Raw genomic sequence first — 17,225 nt, 5'->3', positions numbered from 1 at the left:
TGTGGTTAGAGGGCTTTCCATGAGTCTAGCACAGTGGCAGCCTCTTGCCTCTCATCCGCTGATCAGCCTGATATTTCTGGACTACTGTCCAGTGTCAGAGTTACACAATCGGAGCCATTGATTGGACTGAAACCAGACAAAGTTGGTCAAGGTGTTGATCAGCTGCTGGCCGAGAGACTCTGGTGACACCCTCTGGGTCACCGGCCTTCAGGACTTGACTGGACACTGCTCTGTGTCACCGAGAATAACGTTTCGTGAATTAGCTTGGTCACCTTTCGTCCCAGCTCGGCCCACAGTGACACAGAGAGGCAGCGTGACAGTTTTGGCCGCGAAGTTGGTCCGGCTTTTCATGCTGTTGCTGCTGTCTTGAGGGAGAAAAGAGGAAGATGGGACTGAGAGAGAGAGAGAGAGAGCGCTGAGGAGAGCAAGAGAATAGGAATCTGGAGAGAAAGGAAACATTTAAATGTGTGGCCACATGATCGGAATGCACACTTCCTGAAGCGCTTGCTACTTGGGCTCTTTGTGTCCCGATGCACTTCCCATGAGCACTACCAAGTTTTTGCCCCGCTCTTACCCCGCGTTCTACCAGGCCTGCATATCCCCTCTTCAGAGGGGGGAAAGAGTATCCCTGTCCACCCTGGTGTCCCGTCTTACTGCTGTCTCCGGTGACTCACCCAGTGCTGTCTGTGCCCATCCCCTCCTTACCTCTTTAAACCTTTAAGCCGAGGTCACTGAGCTATTTGCATATATCAGATGGCTCCCGCTGCCCTGCTATAAAAAAAGGATGTCTGACCAAGTATCCGCTCCTTTTCAGCGCGCGAAGAAACACTAATAAAACGCCACGCGAAAAAATTGGTAAAAGAAGTGGGCGAGGGAGTCAGAGTGGAAAATACGAGCTGCGGCCCGCGCGCGGGATAGTTTCGTTTAACCGGGAGAGCGCAATTACCTTGTTAACACCTGAAGCGGTCGCCCGGCTCTCCGTGCGTCATCCTCCGATCATCCAACGCCTTGTTGAGGACCTAAAGGGCGGAAAGAAAACCCAATTTGTAGGTCTGGCTACAAATCATCGTCGCCGTTGAACATTTAACGAGCGGCATTAGCACGTCTGGGAAGGCCGTAAAAATGGAGTGGCAAGTGCATCAATGGGGAATTAAAGTCGTAAAGCGAAGCCACAACGCAACCCCGCCCTCCTCCCCGATCGGCGCAAGGAGATGCGTGAAAAGCGGCCGTTTCTTTCTTGGCACTGGCCGCCGTTTCGGTCCGCCGTCGCGGTTGTTGTCGGGGTTGCCTTTTGTGCGTGGCGGAAAAAGCTGGTTTCAGGATACAAAGCGCGGAGCCGCTTCATTAAAATTCCTCCGAGAGGAGGTCACTTGAGTGTGCTAGTTAGCGGAAAAAGTGGCTTCTTCTCTTGGTGGTCGGGCTGTTTGTGTTGTGGTTAAAGAGGAGAGGAAAGGTCTGAAAGAGAAGAGGCGGCTTGAGGCTGTGTGTGTGTGAGCCCACACGTTTGTGCGTCCCTGCGTGCTTGCATTAGGGCACGTCTCAGTGTGGGTGCATGCGAGTCGTGACGGTACAGCAGGGTGTTTCTGCGGAACAGGAGGTCGACACGTCCGAGCATCGGGCGGCTGCAATGGCTGACCGCAGAGTTGCTGACCTCATTGTGTGGGCAGCATCTGCCATTGGCGGGGGAACGAGGAGAGGAGGAAAAGGCCACACTTTTTTTTTTATTGATGTGCTGTTTTTCTTTTGTTTTTGTGTCCCATTATTAAAGCTTCACTTCTCCCTTTACCTGAGAGAAGGGTTGGTGGAGAACATCAGAAAAAAAAACATCATTATGATATGAAGTGGTGAAAGAAGTGATTCACCTTTTCCATTCATTTACTGCTTCTCTCCCTCCTCTCTCTTCCTCCTTCCCCCTCTCCCTTTCTCCCTTTCTCGGAGTGCTTGTCTGCATGGCTTGGAAGCAGATAAATCAGTCTGCTGATTATCAATACTCTACCTATTAGTCTTGGGGCCCAGCTGTTTTTCCACAAAGACCTGCTGGAACGTTCTCAGAATGATCTTTCCACAGGTATGACGCACACTGTTGTGGGCCCTCACTGAGGTCTTTTCACTCTTTTGGCCGTTGCCTTGTGGGGTTCCTGAAACCCTGGTCTCAGATGCTTTGCATGACTCTTTTGACTGACAGGCTGTGTGACTGGGTTGTTTCGGCTAAAGGCCCTTGGCTGTTGACTCCTCAAAATTCTCTTGCAGCGCTCTATTCTGAGCGGTCACCACGGTTTGCGGTTAAAACAGACATGGAACGGGTAACCGTGAACAGGTCAAAAAAGGCAGCGGCTGTACCCTTCGGAACAGGGGAGGAGGCGGTTGTCATTCTCCCTTAAAGTTTGGTTGAGCTGTGCAGGACATTGGGTCTGCCTCGGGCGGGCAGAGGTGTTGCTGGTTGCAATGTTAATTGTGGGGTGCTACGCAGACACAGCTCGCACAATGGAGAAACTGAGAGAAATTTGCTGTGTGGTGAGAAATGCAAAGAAATGACACAGTAAGATGTTGTATTTCTCAGCTTTGGGTCAGATATCAGCTTTCATATGGGAGTGGAGACACCGGATACTGTGAGGCCAGCAGAGAAGGGTAGCGAAGAACATATGTAGCACCACTGGAGACCCAGACCAGTTTTGGGTTATGTGCCGGTCCCCTGTCATTGCAATCTCAGTGTAGGCCCCCAGGGCTGCTGGGGATATGTCAGCTGACAGGGGTTCTCAGTTGGTCAGAGCTGGAAACACAAGCTCAAGATGCACAGAGCATCTTCGGGTAGCGTGACAAAGACTTGTGGTGATGGTAGCACCCTCCCCCCGACAGCCCCGGAGGTGTGTTAGCGCTGGACTCCATCAAAGGTTGGGCGTGTGGAGTCACTGCACTTATACCACAAACCCAGTCACAAAGGATGGACCAGACATACCCACTGCAATAGCCAAGTGGACTGAAATCTGTAAAGGTCAGCACAGTACATTCATCTTTCTCTCTGTCTTTTTTCTCCTCCTACTCTCTCCTCTCTGTTTTCTCTGTTGCGCAGTCACGGGGTTGCCATAGCAATGCTCGCCACCACGGATATCTGTAACTGTACGGGTTAAAGGAGAGGAGAGGGATGAGTGTGACTGCGTGCCAGGCGCTCTGTCCCATTTTCCCATGTTAGTGTCGTCTGCTTTGGCCATCACGTTGCTGGGTATTTCTGTTACTGTTGTGGGCGTTTGTTCTGCCAAGTTACTGGAGTTGCCCCTCTTCCCATCCTCTCTAAACAGAGTTCTCTCCCGAGCTCAAATGGAGATTTCCTTCCTCCTGCTCAGATGGAGATTTCCCTCCGCCAGCTCAAAAGGAGATTTTTCCTACCAATCTGAAATGGAGATTTTCCTTTTCCGGCTCACATGGAGATTCCTCTGCCCAGACTTTTGCTCGATACATGCTTTGCTCGAATGGCAGCAATCCTGTTGTCAGATTTAGCGTGTGACTCGGGCTGGTCGTCCACACGCGTGGGTGCACGCGTGCTTGCCTGTGTGTATATTAGCGTACGGAAGTGCTTAACTGACCAGCGTGGCGCTGGCCTGTACTCTCCCCCGCTCTTGCCGCGTCCCTCCACCGCTCCGCTGTCACCTGCGGGTAAATCAGCTGGAAAACGGCACTGCGTGGGGTGACGCTCGGCGTGGGCGCGCCGGTCGTGCCGGAGGGAGACGGACTGAGACGGGAGGGTGAGCGTGGTGGGGTTTAACAGCAGCGCTGTCCCTGAACGGGGGGAGCGGGGGAGGGGAGAGAGGCAGCCGGCACCGTTACTCAGTCAGCCCCATTGTTTCCGGCCCCGCCTCGCCGTCTCTGTCGATACGGACCGCAGGAGTGGCTGTCGCGGCCGCCCACACCACGCTCTCCTCGGACAACCCACCGCAAATGTCCGCGCGCATACACGCGGGAACTTTACATATGCTTTGAATGTGTATCTCGTTGTTGCTGAACTGTATAAAACCTTTCCCTGTGTATATAAAGTAGGAGGGGGGGGGGGGTTACAAGTTAAGGGACAGAACCTGAATAGTGAGAGGCTTATTGTAAATGCCTGGTGCTGTTGGCGTGTACTAGTTGCCTATGTTGGTGCTGAAAGGTGAATAAGTTACACATTGAAGACCTCACTGTTCCGAATTTTACTCCGCTAGCCTGGCAGGGGATGGCAGTTGGTGCGCCCTCCTGATATTTAATAGGTGAGGCCCCCATCCCCCCCCGCCCGGCATCACACGTCCGATTCCGCTTCCTGTCCGACCGGAGGCCCGCGGCGCGTCTGTGCGGAATAGACAATTACGAGGAGCGAAGTGCGCGAAACCTGAACCCTGAGTCACCGGCGGCCCCGCTCGCCACGGAGGGAAATGTCAGCCGCAAACATCCGCGAACAGATTGCGCTGGCTCCTTCTCCGGGGGTAATAACCGCGGCTGAGCCCCTTCGACTCCCTGCTTATTGCCCTTCATGCTAATCACCGGCCAATCGCATGTGTGCCGGGGGGGGGGGGGAGGATGGCACGGGGGCGTGCAGGGGAAGCTGGAGCTCTTGCTGTTTAGCTAAACCCCCCGTAACAGGTTTGCCAGCTTTTAATCGATAAAGGCTGTTTAAACAGAGACTTGGCGTACTTGACATTAACATTGACATTTATCTAACCAGCAATAAAAAAAGGAAGGGAACACAACAGCAGCATGGAAAAGAGGGAGGGAAAGATAACGTGTTTGGGATGTGTGGGCAGCCGGTGGCAAGAGCCTGAAAATCCCTTTGTTTCTTGTGGCGTGTGTCATAAAATAGGTTACAGTTAATTCTGCATCACTCCAAGTGCCACACACTCCCTGCCTATTGCTCAACCAAACTCTCTGGCTTCAGCCTGCCCAGTGAAAAAGTAAACATGGATTATGCTTAACGCCGTAGACAAATAAAAGGCATGATGTGGATGGGTTTTGTCTCAAAACATTGACATAGACAGGAGGTAATCTTGACTGCAGTACGTAAACAGATGTAGTTTAATCTGCGGTCAAATACAGTCCGGTAAAGGCAGAAATTCTGGTCTTGAAAGGATTGGAAGTTGCGTCTCTCTCTACTGTGCTGTTGCAATCATTTCAGCTCACGCTTCACACTGCTCAGACAGAGAGCGTGATCTTTGAACATCAACGGTGTTACTCACCCCAATAAACTTTGCCCATTTTTCTTTCTTTTAAAGTGAAGCTCACCTTTTTGTTCTGAAGTATGTAGGGTGGGTTTTTAGCCAAAGACATCCACATTAGGTTATCTCACTCAAAGAAACGGCACCTGGGTTTTCCTGGATTTGAGCCTGAAAGCCCTGGTCCTGCAGTGCTGAGCCAGGCACTTCATCAATGATATTATTCACACCGTGGTTGATTTTTTCTGCTCTGTGTGGAAAGAGAAGACACCTGAACCTGGCCTTATACAGATCTGCACATCCATTGCCACACTTTACAGTGCTCTCTTTATTTCCTTAAATACTTGGCGGGGGGGAGCAGGTGGTTCTTAATACAGGAATGCCCGAGGCATTGCCACCACGACCTGACCGGGTATTGAACTCCTGTCACCTTGTCTATTCTTCTGTTGATTGGGGTGCAAACAGGAAGTGTGTGTGTGTGTGTGTGTGAGAGAGAGAGAGAGAGCGAGAGCCTGAGCATGAGCGGTGTGGAGGGGCATTAGCCTGAGAATTAGATGAAGAGCGAGTTGGTGGGAAAGGGAGGGACGGCCAGGGATTACCGCATCAGCGCCCGCGTCAGCTGTCAAAGTCACTTATCTCCCTCTCACTAGTGATTTTAAAGGAGCCTCTCATATGTAGGGTAAACCCTTTTCCTCGTCCCGTCTTGGCCAGGACAGCCTGTCTGTGTGTCTGGCTGCGTTTCCCTCCTTCCCTCACCTGGGGTTTCTGCAGTCACGGTCTTTGTGTTGTCGTGTCGGGCAACACCGCTGCAAACGCACGCAGAGTGGAAACCGAAGGCAGAGCTCCAGAGAGTGTTTTCACCTCGGAGGGCCGTAGGACAAGGGGAATCCTCCTCCCCCCCTCAACCCCCGCCCCCCGCGGCCTCCCAGCCGCCTGCCCCTCACGCCGCAGACGGTGGCTCTCGCCGCAGCTGATATGTCAGAGGGGTTGCCGTGGAGACAGCGGGAGACGCTGCGCTCTGTGTGGCGGCGGCGAGGCCGAGCCGGAGCCTGCAGCGGGTGAAGAGAGGAGGGAGGGAGAGAGGGAGGGAGGGAGAGAGGGAGAGAGAGAGAGGGAGGGAGAGAGGGAGGGAACGCCTGGCATGCATGCATGCGCTGCGCCAGTTCCTCTTCACTTGTCCTGTGGAAGCACACCGTCCAGTGGAGCTGCACCGCTCCCGCGTGCGCCTCTCTCTCTCTCTCTCTCTCTCTCTCTCTCTCTCTCTCTCTCTCTCTCTCTCTCTCTCTCTCACCGGCATCTTCTCTTGTGTCTGCCCCGGGCGGAGCGGCAGAGCTCCGGGCGGGCCCCCACGCGCACCGGGCCGGTCCCCCGATGTGCGGACGGGCCACGGGCCGCGGGCCGGCGGTGGGCGGCCGGAGTTGCGCCGACGGCTGCCCCGTTCTCTCCCGCCACCGCGTAGCCGCCTACGTCTGAATGCGAGAGCGATGCGGGCGACAGTAAGTGACAGTGAGAGCTAGCTCTCACTGGTGTGGGGTGGGGGTGGGGGGGAGCGAGTGGGCGCCCCTGAGCGAGAGAGACCGGAAAGCGGGCGGGGGAAAGTGTGCGAGTACGAGCTAGAGACAGCAGAGCCGGCCAAACAAAACAAAAACTGCTAAATAACAGCAAGCAAACAGACCAGAGAGCGGCGTCTTGACTTTAATCCAGTAAGACTTCCCCTCCCCCGCTCCTCTCAAGCTGGCTCGTGTGCATGCGTGCGTGTGTGTGTTGTGTGTATGTGTGTGTGTGTGTGTGTGTGTGTGTGTGTGTGTGTGTGTACGTGCGCCCGTCTGTGGGACCTTCCATACGTGTGGTCGCGTGTGTGTGTGTTTGTGTGCGTGTGCGCGCGTGCCTGTCTGTGAGGCTCTCCGTTGTGAGCTGGTGTGTGTGTGTGTGTGTGTGTGCGCGTGTGTGTGCGTGTGTGCGTGCGCGCGCGGGGAGAGAGAGTGAGAGAGACTCCCCTGCTTATGAATGGGAGTTGTGTGAGAGACGGCGATGCTGATGGCTGTGCTAGGGGAGAGCTGCAGCTGCAGCCCCGCGCTGTGGGAGTTCAGGCACTACGGCACCGACTTCCACCACGAGACCGAGGTAACGAGAACCAATCGCGTTTTCACCGGGGAGCGCTTTCACACAGCGCTCTCCTCCTCGGGGAAGAAGTGATCTTACCGTGACAGGCTGAGCGCTCCGAGCGGATGACAGAAGTAGACGGGAAGCAGGTTTTGAAGACACCGTTGTTCATCATTCTGAACGATTACAGGAGCTGTAGTAAGCCTGAGGGTGTAAATGGGGATCGTAGCTAAGGAAGGTGTTGGACAGGAGTCTGCTAGTGCAGTTTTGTACTGGACTGAAAGAGGACAGGTTACCATAGGTGTGTCTGTGTCTGCACTGTGTGTATACATGTATGTGATGTAATGGGAGTGCTTCGTGCATATGTATGCTTGTGCATGTATGTAATGTTTCTGATAAAGTTAGTTCGGTTGTGTGTGTGTTTGTGCATGTAACAGAAATAATTTTATTGATTGTCTGTATGTGTGAGCGGTTACCAGAAATTATTCAGTTATTTCTGTGTGTGTGTCGGTGTACGTGTGTGAGATGGTATTCAAATGGTTAGTTCAGCTAAGTGTATGTTTTAACAGGAATGCATTATTACTAACTGTGTGTGTGTGTGTGTGTGTGTGTGTGTGTGTGTGTGTTTGTTTGTATGTATGTATGTATGTGTGTGCATGCTTGTGTCTATCAGGCTCAGTTCATCTCTGTTGGGGGTCTCTCTGGTTATCCCTTGCCGTATTGTGGCACAGCCCCCGAGCTCTTAGGGGATAATGGGATTTAGCCCAGACAACGAGGGGCTCTGATTAGGGCTCAGTGCAGGAGATGCTGGCTGAAATCTGCTTACCGGTTGGTTAATACAGAGACGATCAAGAGCTAACAGATTTAATTAGTGATTTATGGCTCAGGGTAGTCTGCTTGAGCTTTTCTTGTTGGGGTACCCACGACTTCCCGGGGTACAGGAGAATAACATGGTAGATTTTCTAATATTTTTTTCCAACCTGTTTCGGTCTGTAGTAGTTGGAGTATGTTGAGTGTGTTGGGTTTTCATTTAGGGAATTTTGGTGTCACACAGAACTGGATTCCACTTATGAACCATGGAAAGGTCCCAGTCACGTTCTGCATCCTATACTCAATCAGTGAATGGTGCGTCTCTTTGTGAGTGTGCGGTCTGTGCTTGCCTCCTGCGTGTTCAGCCGCTGTATCTGCCGTGTAAACTGAGAGAGTGTTGTTCTGGATCGTATCGATCCGTTTTGGAGCCAAAGAGGTGAGCTGCACGCGCTTGAGAGGCAGACTTTGCAACGCATTTCTAGACTGGAAGCAGAAGCGTAACCTACAGGCTGGCTAGGAACCAGAGGATTGAACAGCATAGATTTGCGGTCTTAAGTAATGGGTTTGGACTGTGACCCAGATTAAAAGGGATGGTCCTCTGGGGTCCCGAGATGGGATATGGTGTCAAATGTATTGGGTTGTGTGTCACTTGGGGATTAGGTCTCTTCCCCGAGCTAAAAAAAAAACCCCCAGTGGTTACGTTGGTTCATGATTACAGTTCATGACTGCTGGAGAACTCTGGCCGTGACTAATCACGGTGTGGCTTGCTCGATGGTGGTTAATTGGCCCTTCGGTCTTTGTACGCCTCTAAAGCGAAGACTGTCACAGTTTGTGTGAGCGGATCTGTACCCCACGGCCCCATGGGAGCCGGAGCCTCGGCGGGGCAGACGGCGGTCGCAGCGGGATCCGCGGCCTGCGGAGCCTCCTGATAAGGCCACCCAGCGAGGCTGTTGTTGTTGTCGCCCCCGACGCCCTCGCTCTCCCAGACTCTGAGCGGCGGAGCGATACGGCCCGCTGTGGGCGGCTCTGTTTGTCCTGTTGCCCTGGTTGCTATCGGGCCCCTGGCTGCCCATGTTTTTAGTGGCTGGATAAAGAGCTTGTCCTCTGAGACTTGGCCAGCACTGTTGGCTTCATTCCACTTGCCTGCACTGTGGCTCGGGGCTTAAAAAAAAAACCCTTAGATGGGAGAAAGGGAGACTAACTTCAGTACCAAACCAAAACCACAGTACCAAGCCTTGCCATGCGCTTCCCAATTAAGTGAAATAATTGTCCCTTTGGTTAAAGTGCGATTGAAATCGATCCTGTGTGTTCACTGTTGTCTGACTGTGGATTTAGACTCCCTTGTCGGAGTACATCACAATGGATGTGGTTCAGAGGGTCTTAAAAGACATGGCAGACTGCTCTCACTGATAGAAATCCTAGCCCTTTGTCTGCAGGGCGTTGGCTGTATTGATTGAGCAAATAAGACTGGACCCTCCTTTCTCTTGCCTCAAATTGGCAGAATCCCTTGGTATCTAACGTTCCACCTCGTTTATGTAGCTGGATGTTCATTAAAGCTCAAGGTTAAGTACCTTGCTCAAAGGTACAACAGTCATGACACCTTTGGGATTTGAACGTGCAAACGTCTGGTTTCAGCGTCGGTTTCCCTGCCGGTGTCCCGCAGTAATGACCTCTTTGTTTGCTAGGAGGGATGAGCGCACACTACATTGTTCCAGAGGTCCTGCTGTGTGGCTCGGTCGGAGCACGGAGGTTACTGTTACGCCCAGCCTTTGGGATCCGCTACCCTCAGCGCCATTTGCCAAACCTCTCTGTGCATGCTGCTTTGCTGTTTACTCAGAGTACCGGTAGAAGAAAGCGTAAGGTGAAAGAGAGGGGAAATGGAAACGCTCACTTTAACTGGGGAATAATCGAGCGGCCATGTTCATTACCGTCCTGTGGCGGGCTCCAGGGAGAGCGCTCTCTCTTCCGCTTGTTTCTCGTTCTCTCACTTTCGCCAGCAGCCTCCAGGGTGACGTGTGTTTGACGCATGCTTGGCTCCCTTTTTCATATCCCTCGCTCCCGCTCTTCCTCTCCCTCGCTCTTCGCCCCGCGCTCCCGCAGGGTTGCTGGCAGCGCTCTGGAGGCGCTGTAGCATTCCTCTGCGTCTCACCCCTTTTCTCCGTCCCTTCCTGTCCTCCTTTAATGAGAGAGTATGCGTGCGATCAACAGGGGCGCTCGCTCATTCACACGTTTAGCTTTTTTTCCCCCCTTTTTCCTCAATGGTGATCCTCTGGCCGGATGTAGCAGAGGGTGGGGTTGCAAGCAACAGCAGCCCCCCCTCTGAGACACACACCCCCAGCCCCGAGCAGGTCGATTTGTGCTGTGAAAGTTGCCTCTAATGAGCTCAAAGGCAAAGGATGCAGGTCATGTTGACATGCCCACTCTGAAATGTTAGCTTGTAATTAGGGCCCATCTAACAGCTGTGGGCCTGCATTTTTGCAGGGGTCAGGAACTGATAACAACAGCAGGTTTTGTGGCAATGACCATGGCAATGATAAGTGATACACCATCTTGCACCATATGTTCCTGTAACTGACATTACCAATCTGAGGGAAAAGTAAAGAGTTTTAAAATGCTTCAACAAGGGGAAAATTCAGTTTAATTCAAAGAGCACTCAGGCATTGCATATGGATTTCTTCTTCTAAATAGATTTTAAATGATTATTTTTAAGCTGTGTTTAAAAAATGAATATATGCAACAAAAAACGTACAGGACACTTTTGTAGTCATTTACACAAAGTAACCCTAAAAGGAAATGTTGGTTTTGTTAAAGGTGATTTTGACTGCCATGCTCTCCCTCTCTCTTGTTGCAGGTGATCCTGGTACAGGTCAATCCAGGTGAGGCCTTCACAATTCGACGCGATGATGGTCAGTTTCAGTGTATCACAGGTAAGACTCTCGCCTCCTCTTCAAAGACCGACAGGGAAAACCTGACCCACACCGACCCATACTGTTAGCCTGTGCCTTAATTAGCTGTGATGAATTTCTGCATTTTTATTGTCTAATTTCAATGTTTCTAATTTCTAATTCTTTCGATTTCTAATTCAACTGTGATGTGAATGTATAAAAATAATAAATTTACTTTATGTAGCCAGCTAGTGCTGGGTAATTTGCATTCATATATAAGCTAGCTAATTAAATCTCCAGCTGCTTTAATGTGCCAACCAAATATGGCAATAGCCAATGCCACTGTATACCTACTGTAGCTAATGCTGATTTCTGTCGCCATTAGATAACATTTGCTCATTGTCTTACACAGGTGACTGCAGTTTACAAGAAATTATTAGTTTAACCCAGGTCTATATATACTATTAAACAAAAATGTCTCACATCAAGGGCGGTTTTGATCAGTGTACTGGTTAAGGCTTTAGCTACTAGTTACACACATTGAAGGAAGCTGCAAAAAGGCTGGTGGCTTTGTAGCTATCAACACAGCTAAATGCTAAACGTACAGGCTAAGCTTAAATTAGCCAAAGGAGGGATACCTAGGGCACTTCAGTGCATATTGGCTAAACCTGTAAACTTCACAATACCACTAATGTTAACAAAAGGGGAAAAATAGGCTTTTTAAATGCTATAAATCAACAAGTAAAGAGTCTTTCAATAAATTAATATGACACAACCAAAGTTGGATGCACCATAGCACTAGAACTTGACCAAAAAATTGTAGCTTGAGTATATTATGTTTAATTTTTTGGCTGGAAAGGTTTAAGAATATCATAACTGTAAGTAATCATTCCACTTCCATTCCAGTGACAGTTTTGGCATGCTTCACTTGCAGGCAACGAAGACCAATACCCTTTCAGCCATTCTGGCTTGGAAAGCTAATAAAGCCCAAAGTGTATGATTAGGCTAACAACAAAATCCAGTCAGGTTACATGACGAGGGTCCTTTTGCACAGCAGAAGCTGAAAAAGATCTGCTGTCATTGGTGGGGGGATATCAGCATGGTGTTGATTGTGTCTTTGTGAAAGAAACCTCAAACGCTGTCTATTTGTTGTGGTTGCGCCACAGTTCTAATTAGAGGCGTTACTCATGCGTATGAACCCTGATTATGATTACATCCTCCAGGCCTTTTGTTTGGTCCTTCACAGAGCTTTTATAAAGCTCAGAAATGTCCTGCCTTAGTCAGACAGCCTTGTCACAGTCGATGTGTGACAGTGACGGAAAGTGAAGGAAAGAATGGGGAAACGGTGATGAAGATTTTGTACTTGTTGTATTGGCAGGTACAGTGTTCACACCCCCGATCTGAAGCCATTCCTGTTTACCTAGTTTAGCTGGTGTTCTTCAAAACTTGTAGGTGCTAATTAAAGTCATTCCACTTGAAGAAAAAGTAAATAATAAATAGGCGTACTTTGCATGGCTCATTCACATTTCTGTAACAGATTAAGCAGAATGGTCCATGAGATATTCCGTTGAATTCAATAATTTAACATTTTTGAATTTGGTGAAACATTTTTGTGAACGATTTCTTCATCATATATAATGTCAATAGCAATTCTCCCCATTGAGATATATCACTTACATGGCTTTGTTTGCTCAAGTTGCTCTGTAAATACTGATGAATCTAAGCAAATGCATAGGAGATGGGAGCACTAAGAGGATAGAAACTGTAATCAATAAAAAAAAGATCCTTCAAGTGATCCCTTTAAGGTCTCCGTTTAATAGCGGCCTCGGAAAGGAGGCTGTCTGTGATAAAATCCTTCTAAGGTCTCTGTTTAATAGCGGCCTCGGAAAGGAGGCTGTCTGTGATAAAATCCTTCAAGTGATCCCTTTAAGGTCTCCGTTTAATAGCGGCCTCGGAAAGGAGGCTGTCTGTGATAAAATCAAACGTATCCGTCGGGAGTCATCTCATTATGACTGAATTTTTGGAGCAATGGGGGAGTCAGCAAGGGGAAGAGAGGCCAATGATCTGAAATGGCCTTATACTCTCGTCTTCTTTCTGGACATACTGCAGGTGGCTTCTGATCAGTGCTTTAGGGAAACCCTGACCCCATGAGCTTTGTAGGTCAGGACTGTTTCTGTGGCTTATGGGAACAGTCCCGGTGCATACTCTTTAGCACAGCTCCTGTTGGGAGTGGGTCTGCATACCGCTTGCAGATACTGGAACAAACACTGTCCATCTGCTTTGGGAGATGGAAGTTGGATGGACAGGCTTAACACTGAAAGACGACACTTTGGGTAACAGCTAAAATAAGCACACGTGGTCAAACATATATCATGTAAATACCCTGCAAAAGATGATTTTGTTCAGGGAATGGTAAAATTGTTAGAAAATGATAAATAATTGAAAATGGAGCAATGAAGGTAACTTTTACAGGATTCTGACTTGTCATCCATTGTGAACACGTCAGTATCAGACACCGGTGGCAGGGCTTGATATGACCTTCATTTGTACATAACCCTTGCTATGACCTGATGTGTCATGTGTCTGTGCAAAGTATTATGAATGCTTATTCCAGATGCTATGCCACACTTACGATTGCTTCATGTAAGCTTTGTGTACTCGTAGTTAATATACAGCGTGACAGCTAACCAGTATCGCTAGCCAACTGGCTATGGGTATTTCTGCTTCCTCTAGCTGGGTACTTTAGAATAGCTATATATGTTAAATAAACCTTGATATGCTAGCCAGCTCCTGCTAGAATTTTCTGCTATCATAGCTGGTTGGCATAACAGGATTTCCTTGCCATTTTTAGCTGTTGGAACGTAGGTAGCTAGCTGAATGTGTGTTTTTCATTGGGTCCAGCAATCTCTTCTTTTACCGCTGTCAAAATTGCATGTCCTCCGTTGCTTTTCCCTTTTGGTGGCAATAATATTAAATTTCAGATTGCTCTCCTTTGTGATTGAACCAGCTGGCAGCACAACATGTTGATGGCTATAATGATGCTTGCCAATACACAGCACATAAAACAAACAGAACAAAATAATGGTTATTGTAAAAAATCAGCAAAGGAGGGAGCCAACCTGAACACACAGACCAAACTGCTCAAACTAAGTCAGCCCCGCTCTCCAGCCACACAGCTGTGTAAACTCCTTTGATTAGGCAGGTGGGGCCAGTTAGCTTGTTTCAAAACAGTGAAAAGAAGTTATTTAGCAGGATTTAAAATGGAAGACAGGATCCTCAACAAACAAATAACAATTAAACAATTAAACATTATACAAACAGTTTCTGGGGACAGGTGAAGGCTGCTCCTTCATGGTGATGTTTAATAATACATCATGAACATTGAAGTCTAGCTCAAAGTTTAAGCGGCAGTGAGACACTCTGAAACAAGTCCTCAGCATGACTGCATATACAGGCATGACATTACTGTGTGAAATCTATGAAAAACATTTTATACAATTTGCAGAACAAAAGGGATAGACATATTTCAAAAGAGTGACGCAATGCACTGCCATTGTTTCAGTGGTGAAATACAAACTTAAATACGGCAAGCACTGGAAAAACCTTTGTATAACAGTTTAGAATGCTTGCATGGAAGAATTTACTGCCTCTTCCTGAAGGGAGGAACAGCATTTTTAACCATTGCCTGCTGGCGTTTTATTTTTGAAGAAAAGCTTTTCCCTTTGTCTAGACGAGTGGAGATGCACAGCGTGCGGCCAGCCAGAGCTCGGTATGGTTAGATAAACGAACAGATTGGGTTCCTCGTGAGTGATGCCCTTGTGTGACGTAAATAAAGACGGCACAGCAACCCAATTAAACAGAGGAAGAGCTGCGGTTTATTTACCAACAAATCATTCTAAAGAGTCACGGATCAAAAGAGCTCCGTAAGGAGTCACACACACCCCCCCTCCCCCCACCCCCGCCCCAGAAGGGAAGCATGCGGATGTGTGCGGTTGCTGCTGACTGCCTGTCAGAGGGTGCACTTGTCTGTTAGTGACGTGGATGGAGGGATGACTCACAGCCAGTGGTACAGGGAGGGAGAGAGAATCTTATTTTTAACCCACCTCTTAAAATGTGCCAGAAGGTATGAGGGGGGAAAAAAAGAAAGAAAGGATAAACCAGGAAAAACTGGTTTAAAGGCCTTCGTCTTCTTCATTTTTTTTTTTCTCCTTCCATTTTGGTCTTTGATTTGGCAGTCAGTTCATCCATGCACTGCTCACCACAATAGAGAAGTACATATTTTCTGTGCATTTTATGTTAAGTGTTTATCACTGAGAGGTTGTATCTGGGGAGTGAAAACTGGCTGTTGTAAGGAATCTAACCAGAGCGGAGAGTTAAAAATCTGTATCATGGTAATTTCATTTTGGAAATGAAGCCTCCGGAGTTTCCATTTCTGAAACCCAAACCAGAGAAAACATCCACAAGAAGAGAAACATTCTAAACCATATGATAACGCTGTGTCCAATGGTAAAGGAAGGACAAGCGAGCACTGGAGGCAGGAAATGGAGGGACAGGATAATATCTTCATTGTAGGTCACATTCATGGGCAGGTCAAACCTTTTATCTTATTCTCATAAAAAGTCACATATTTTCACAAGTAGCCTATATGATACGTCATCATTTCATTGACCGATTGCAAGAGTATGGTTGTTGGACATTCGTCTCCAGCGTTAGTTTTACTTGTGAGTAAAAAGTAAATGGCTACAAATGTAGAAATGTGTTTGAAAGCCCAAGAGAGGATATGCTCACAAGTTTGAATGCTGTTACTGATGAGGTAGATGATTTGAAAGCTTGTATTTTACCACGAGCCTGCATGACATCACCTTGTTCAAGTAGAGTGAGGGGATGGTTTGATTTTAGCCAGTTTACAGATAGCTCAGTGCTTAAGTCTGGATCCCAAGCAAATTTTATATGCCAAAGATGGTTGAATTTGTATTTTGAATAATTTGATATTATCTGGCTGACTCTTTAAGTAAGGATTAAATTCAAATTTGAATTTAAATTTTGAATTTGAATAGTCAGAGTAGATTAAATGTAAAAATGTGATATTTTACTGACGTTATTTCATCAGATACTGATGAGTGTTACGTCCATTGTCATACTACACATTAAATAAAAATCTCATAGTAAGTTTATTTGTTCTGGATAGCAAAAGAGAGAGGTCAATCTGTCCAACAGATATTATCTTTGTTAAATCACTCTAACATAGGCTTAACATTGCTTATAAAGAGGCCTCTTTTTGTTACCCTCTGTGTACGTGTTCATAGCAGGAACTTACTTATGGGTTTGGTTTATCAGACATGTGATATGCAACCCGAATAATCAAAAAGGTTTGTATTCTGGAAATGTGCCAGACCTATACAGGGTGTGAAGAACCAGAGGTATTGTGTTGCAAGGTTCTGAAATGCTGCCTACGACAGTAGACGATTGGCACACAGAGAAAAGCTCCTGAATGGGAATCTCTCCTCCCTTGCCTATTAGCCCTGAGGGAAATAGCCAGAGGCTCAGTGGCAATATCAAACAGGAGAGTCTGTTCTGCCACAGTGGATGGGAGCTGTTCTGAGAAGAATTTGTACTTTTCACTGAAACTGCGAAGGATGCCATAACATCTTCATCCATGGAGTGAACATGAGGCCAGAACTGCATTTAACTACAGCGGTAAATACGCCATTTCATCCCATCAAATCAAATGCCATTTTGCTGAGAAAAACATAAGAAACAACACAAAACGACAGACCTATGGCATTCGGCACCAGTGTTAAAAACATGCCATTTCAAATAAGCATCATGTGTGAGGAAATGCTTAGCTGGAACAAAGTCAGTTTCATCAAATTGGATTATAATGTATGTAATACACATTAAATTGAACAAGAGGGGTTTAATATTGGTAGTACTGTCTCTAGAGAGTGGAAAATATCCAAGAGTATGATTTTGAATTCTCAAGGTTTTTTAGTCATGGTATGAATCAAGTGGCTTGAGTCAGAATATGGCTGTGAGTGTTTGAAGAAATGTTTTTGTGGAACTAGATAAGAAGGCCCTCATGGCCCGGCGTGCCTAGTCTTTGCAATGCCCAAATTAATCCTTTTCCAGGGTGTCAAGAGGACTGCTGAGACTCTTGGGGGGGGGGGGGGGGGGGGGGAATAACTGAATTGAATGAGATGTGAGGAGCCTGTGGAAGATTCAAGGAGTTGCCTGCTGCTGATTCTCATGCCTA

At 48.0% G+C, this 17,225-nt stretch overlaps 1 protein-coding gene across 2 annotated transcripts in view; it reads left to right on the top strand.

The window, feature by feature from the left end:
- LOC118774744 (fibronectin type-III domain-containing protein 3A-like) overlaps positions 1-17,225 on the top strand; it is a 63,893-nt gene that overhangs the window by 14,218 nt on the left and 32,450 nt on the right. Inside the window, exons 1-2 of one of the 2 annotated variants that reach the window (XM_036524216.1) lie at positions 6,454-6,670; positions 10,939-11,014. In XM_036524216.1, the coding sequence (XP_036380109.1) occupies positions 6,659-6,670; positions 10,939-11,014 (88 nt within the window). In that variant the 5' untranslated portion in view covers positions 6,454-6,658. Of the gene's footprint in view, positions 1-6,453; positions 6,671-10,938; positions 11,015-17,225 lie in introns of those variants that run through there. The other variant, XM_036524215.1, reaches the window with a different exon arrangement.

The sequence above is a fragment of the Megalops cyprinoides genome, chromosome 3 (assembly GCF_013368585.1).
Source record: "Megalops cyprinoides isolate fMegCyp1 chromosome 3, fMegCyp1.pri, whole genome shotgun sequence".
Classification (NCBI taxonomy): domain Eukaryota; kingdom Metazoa; phylum Chordata; class Actinopteri; order Elopiformes; family Megalopidae; genus Megalops; species Megalops cyprinoides.
Note: the sequence above shows the minus strand (reverse complement) of the source record. Positions and strands in the feature narration are given on the sequence as shown.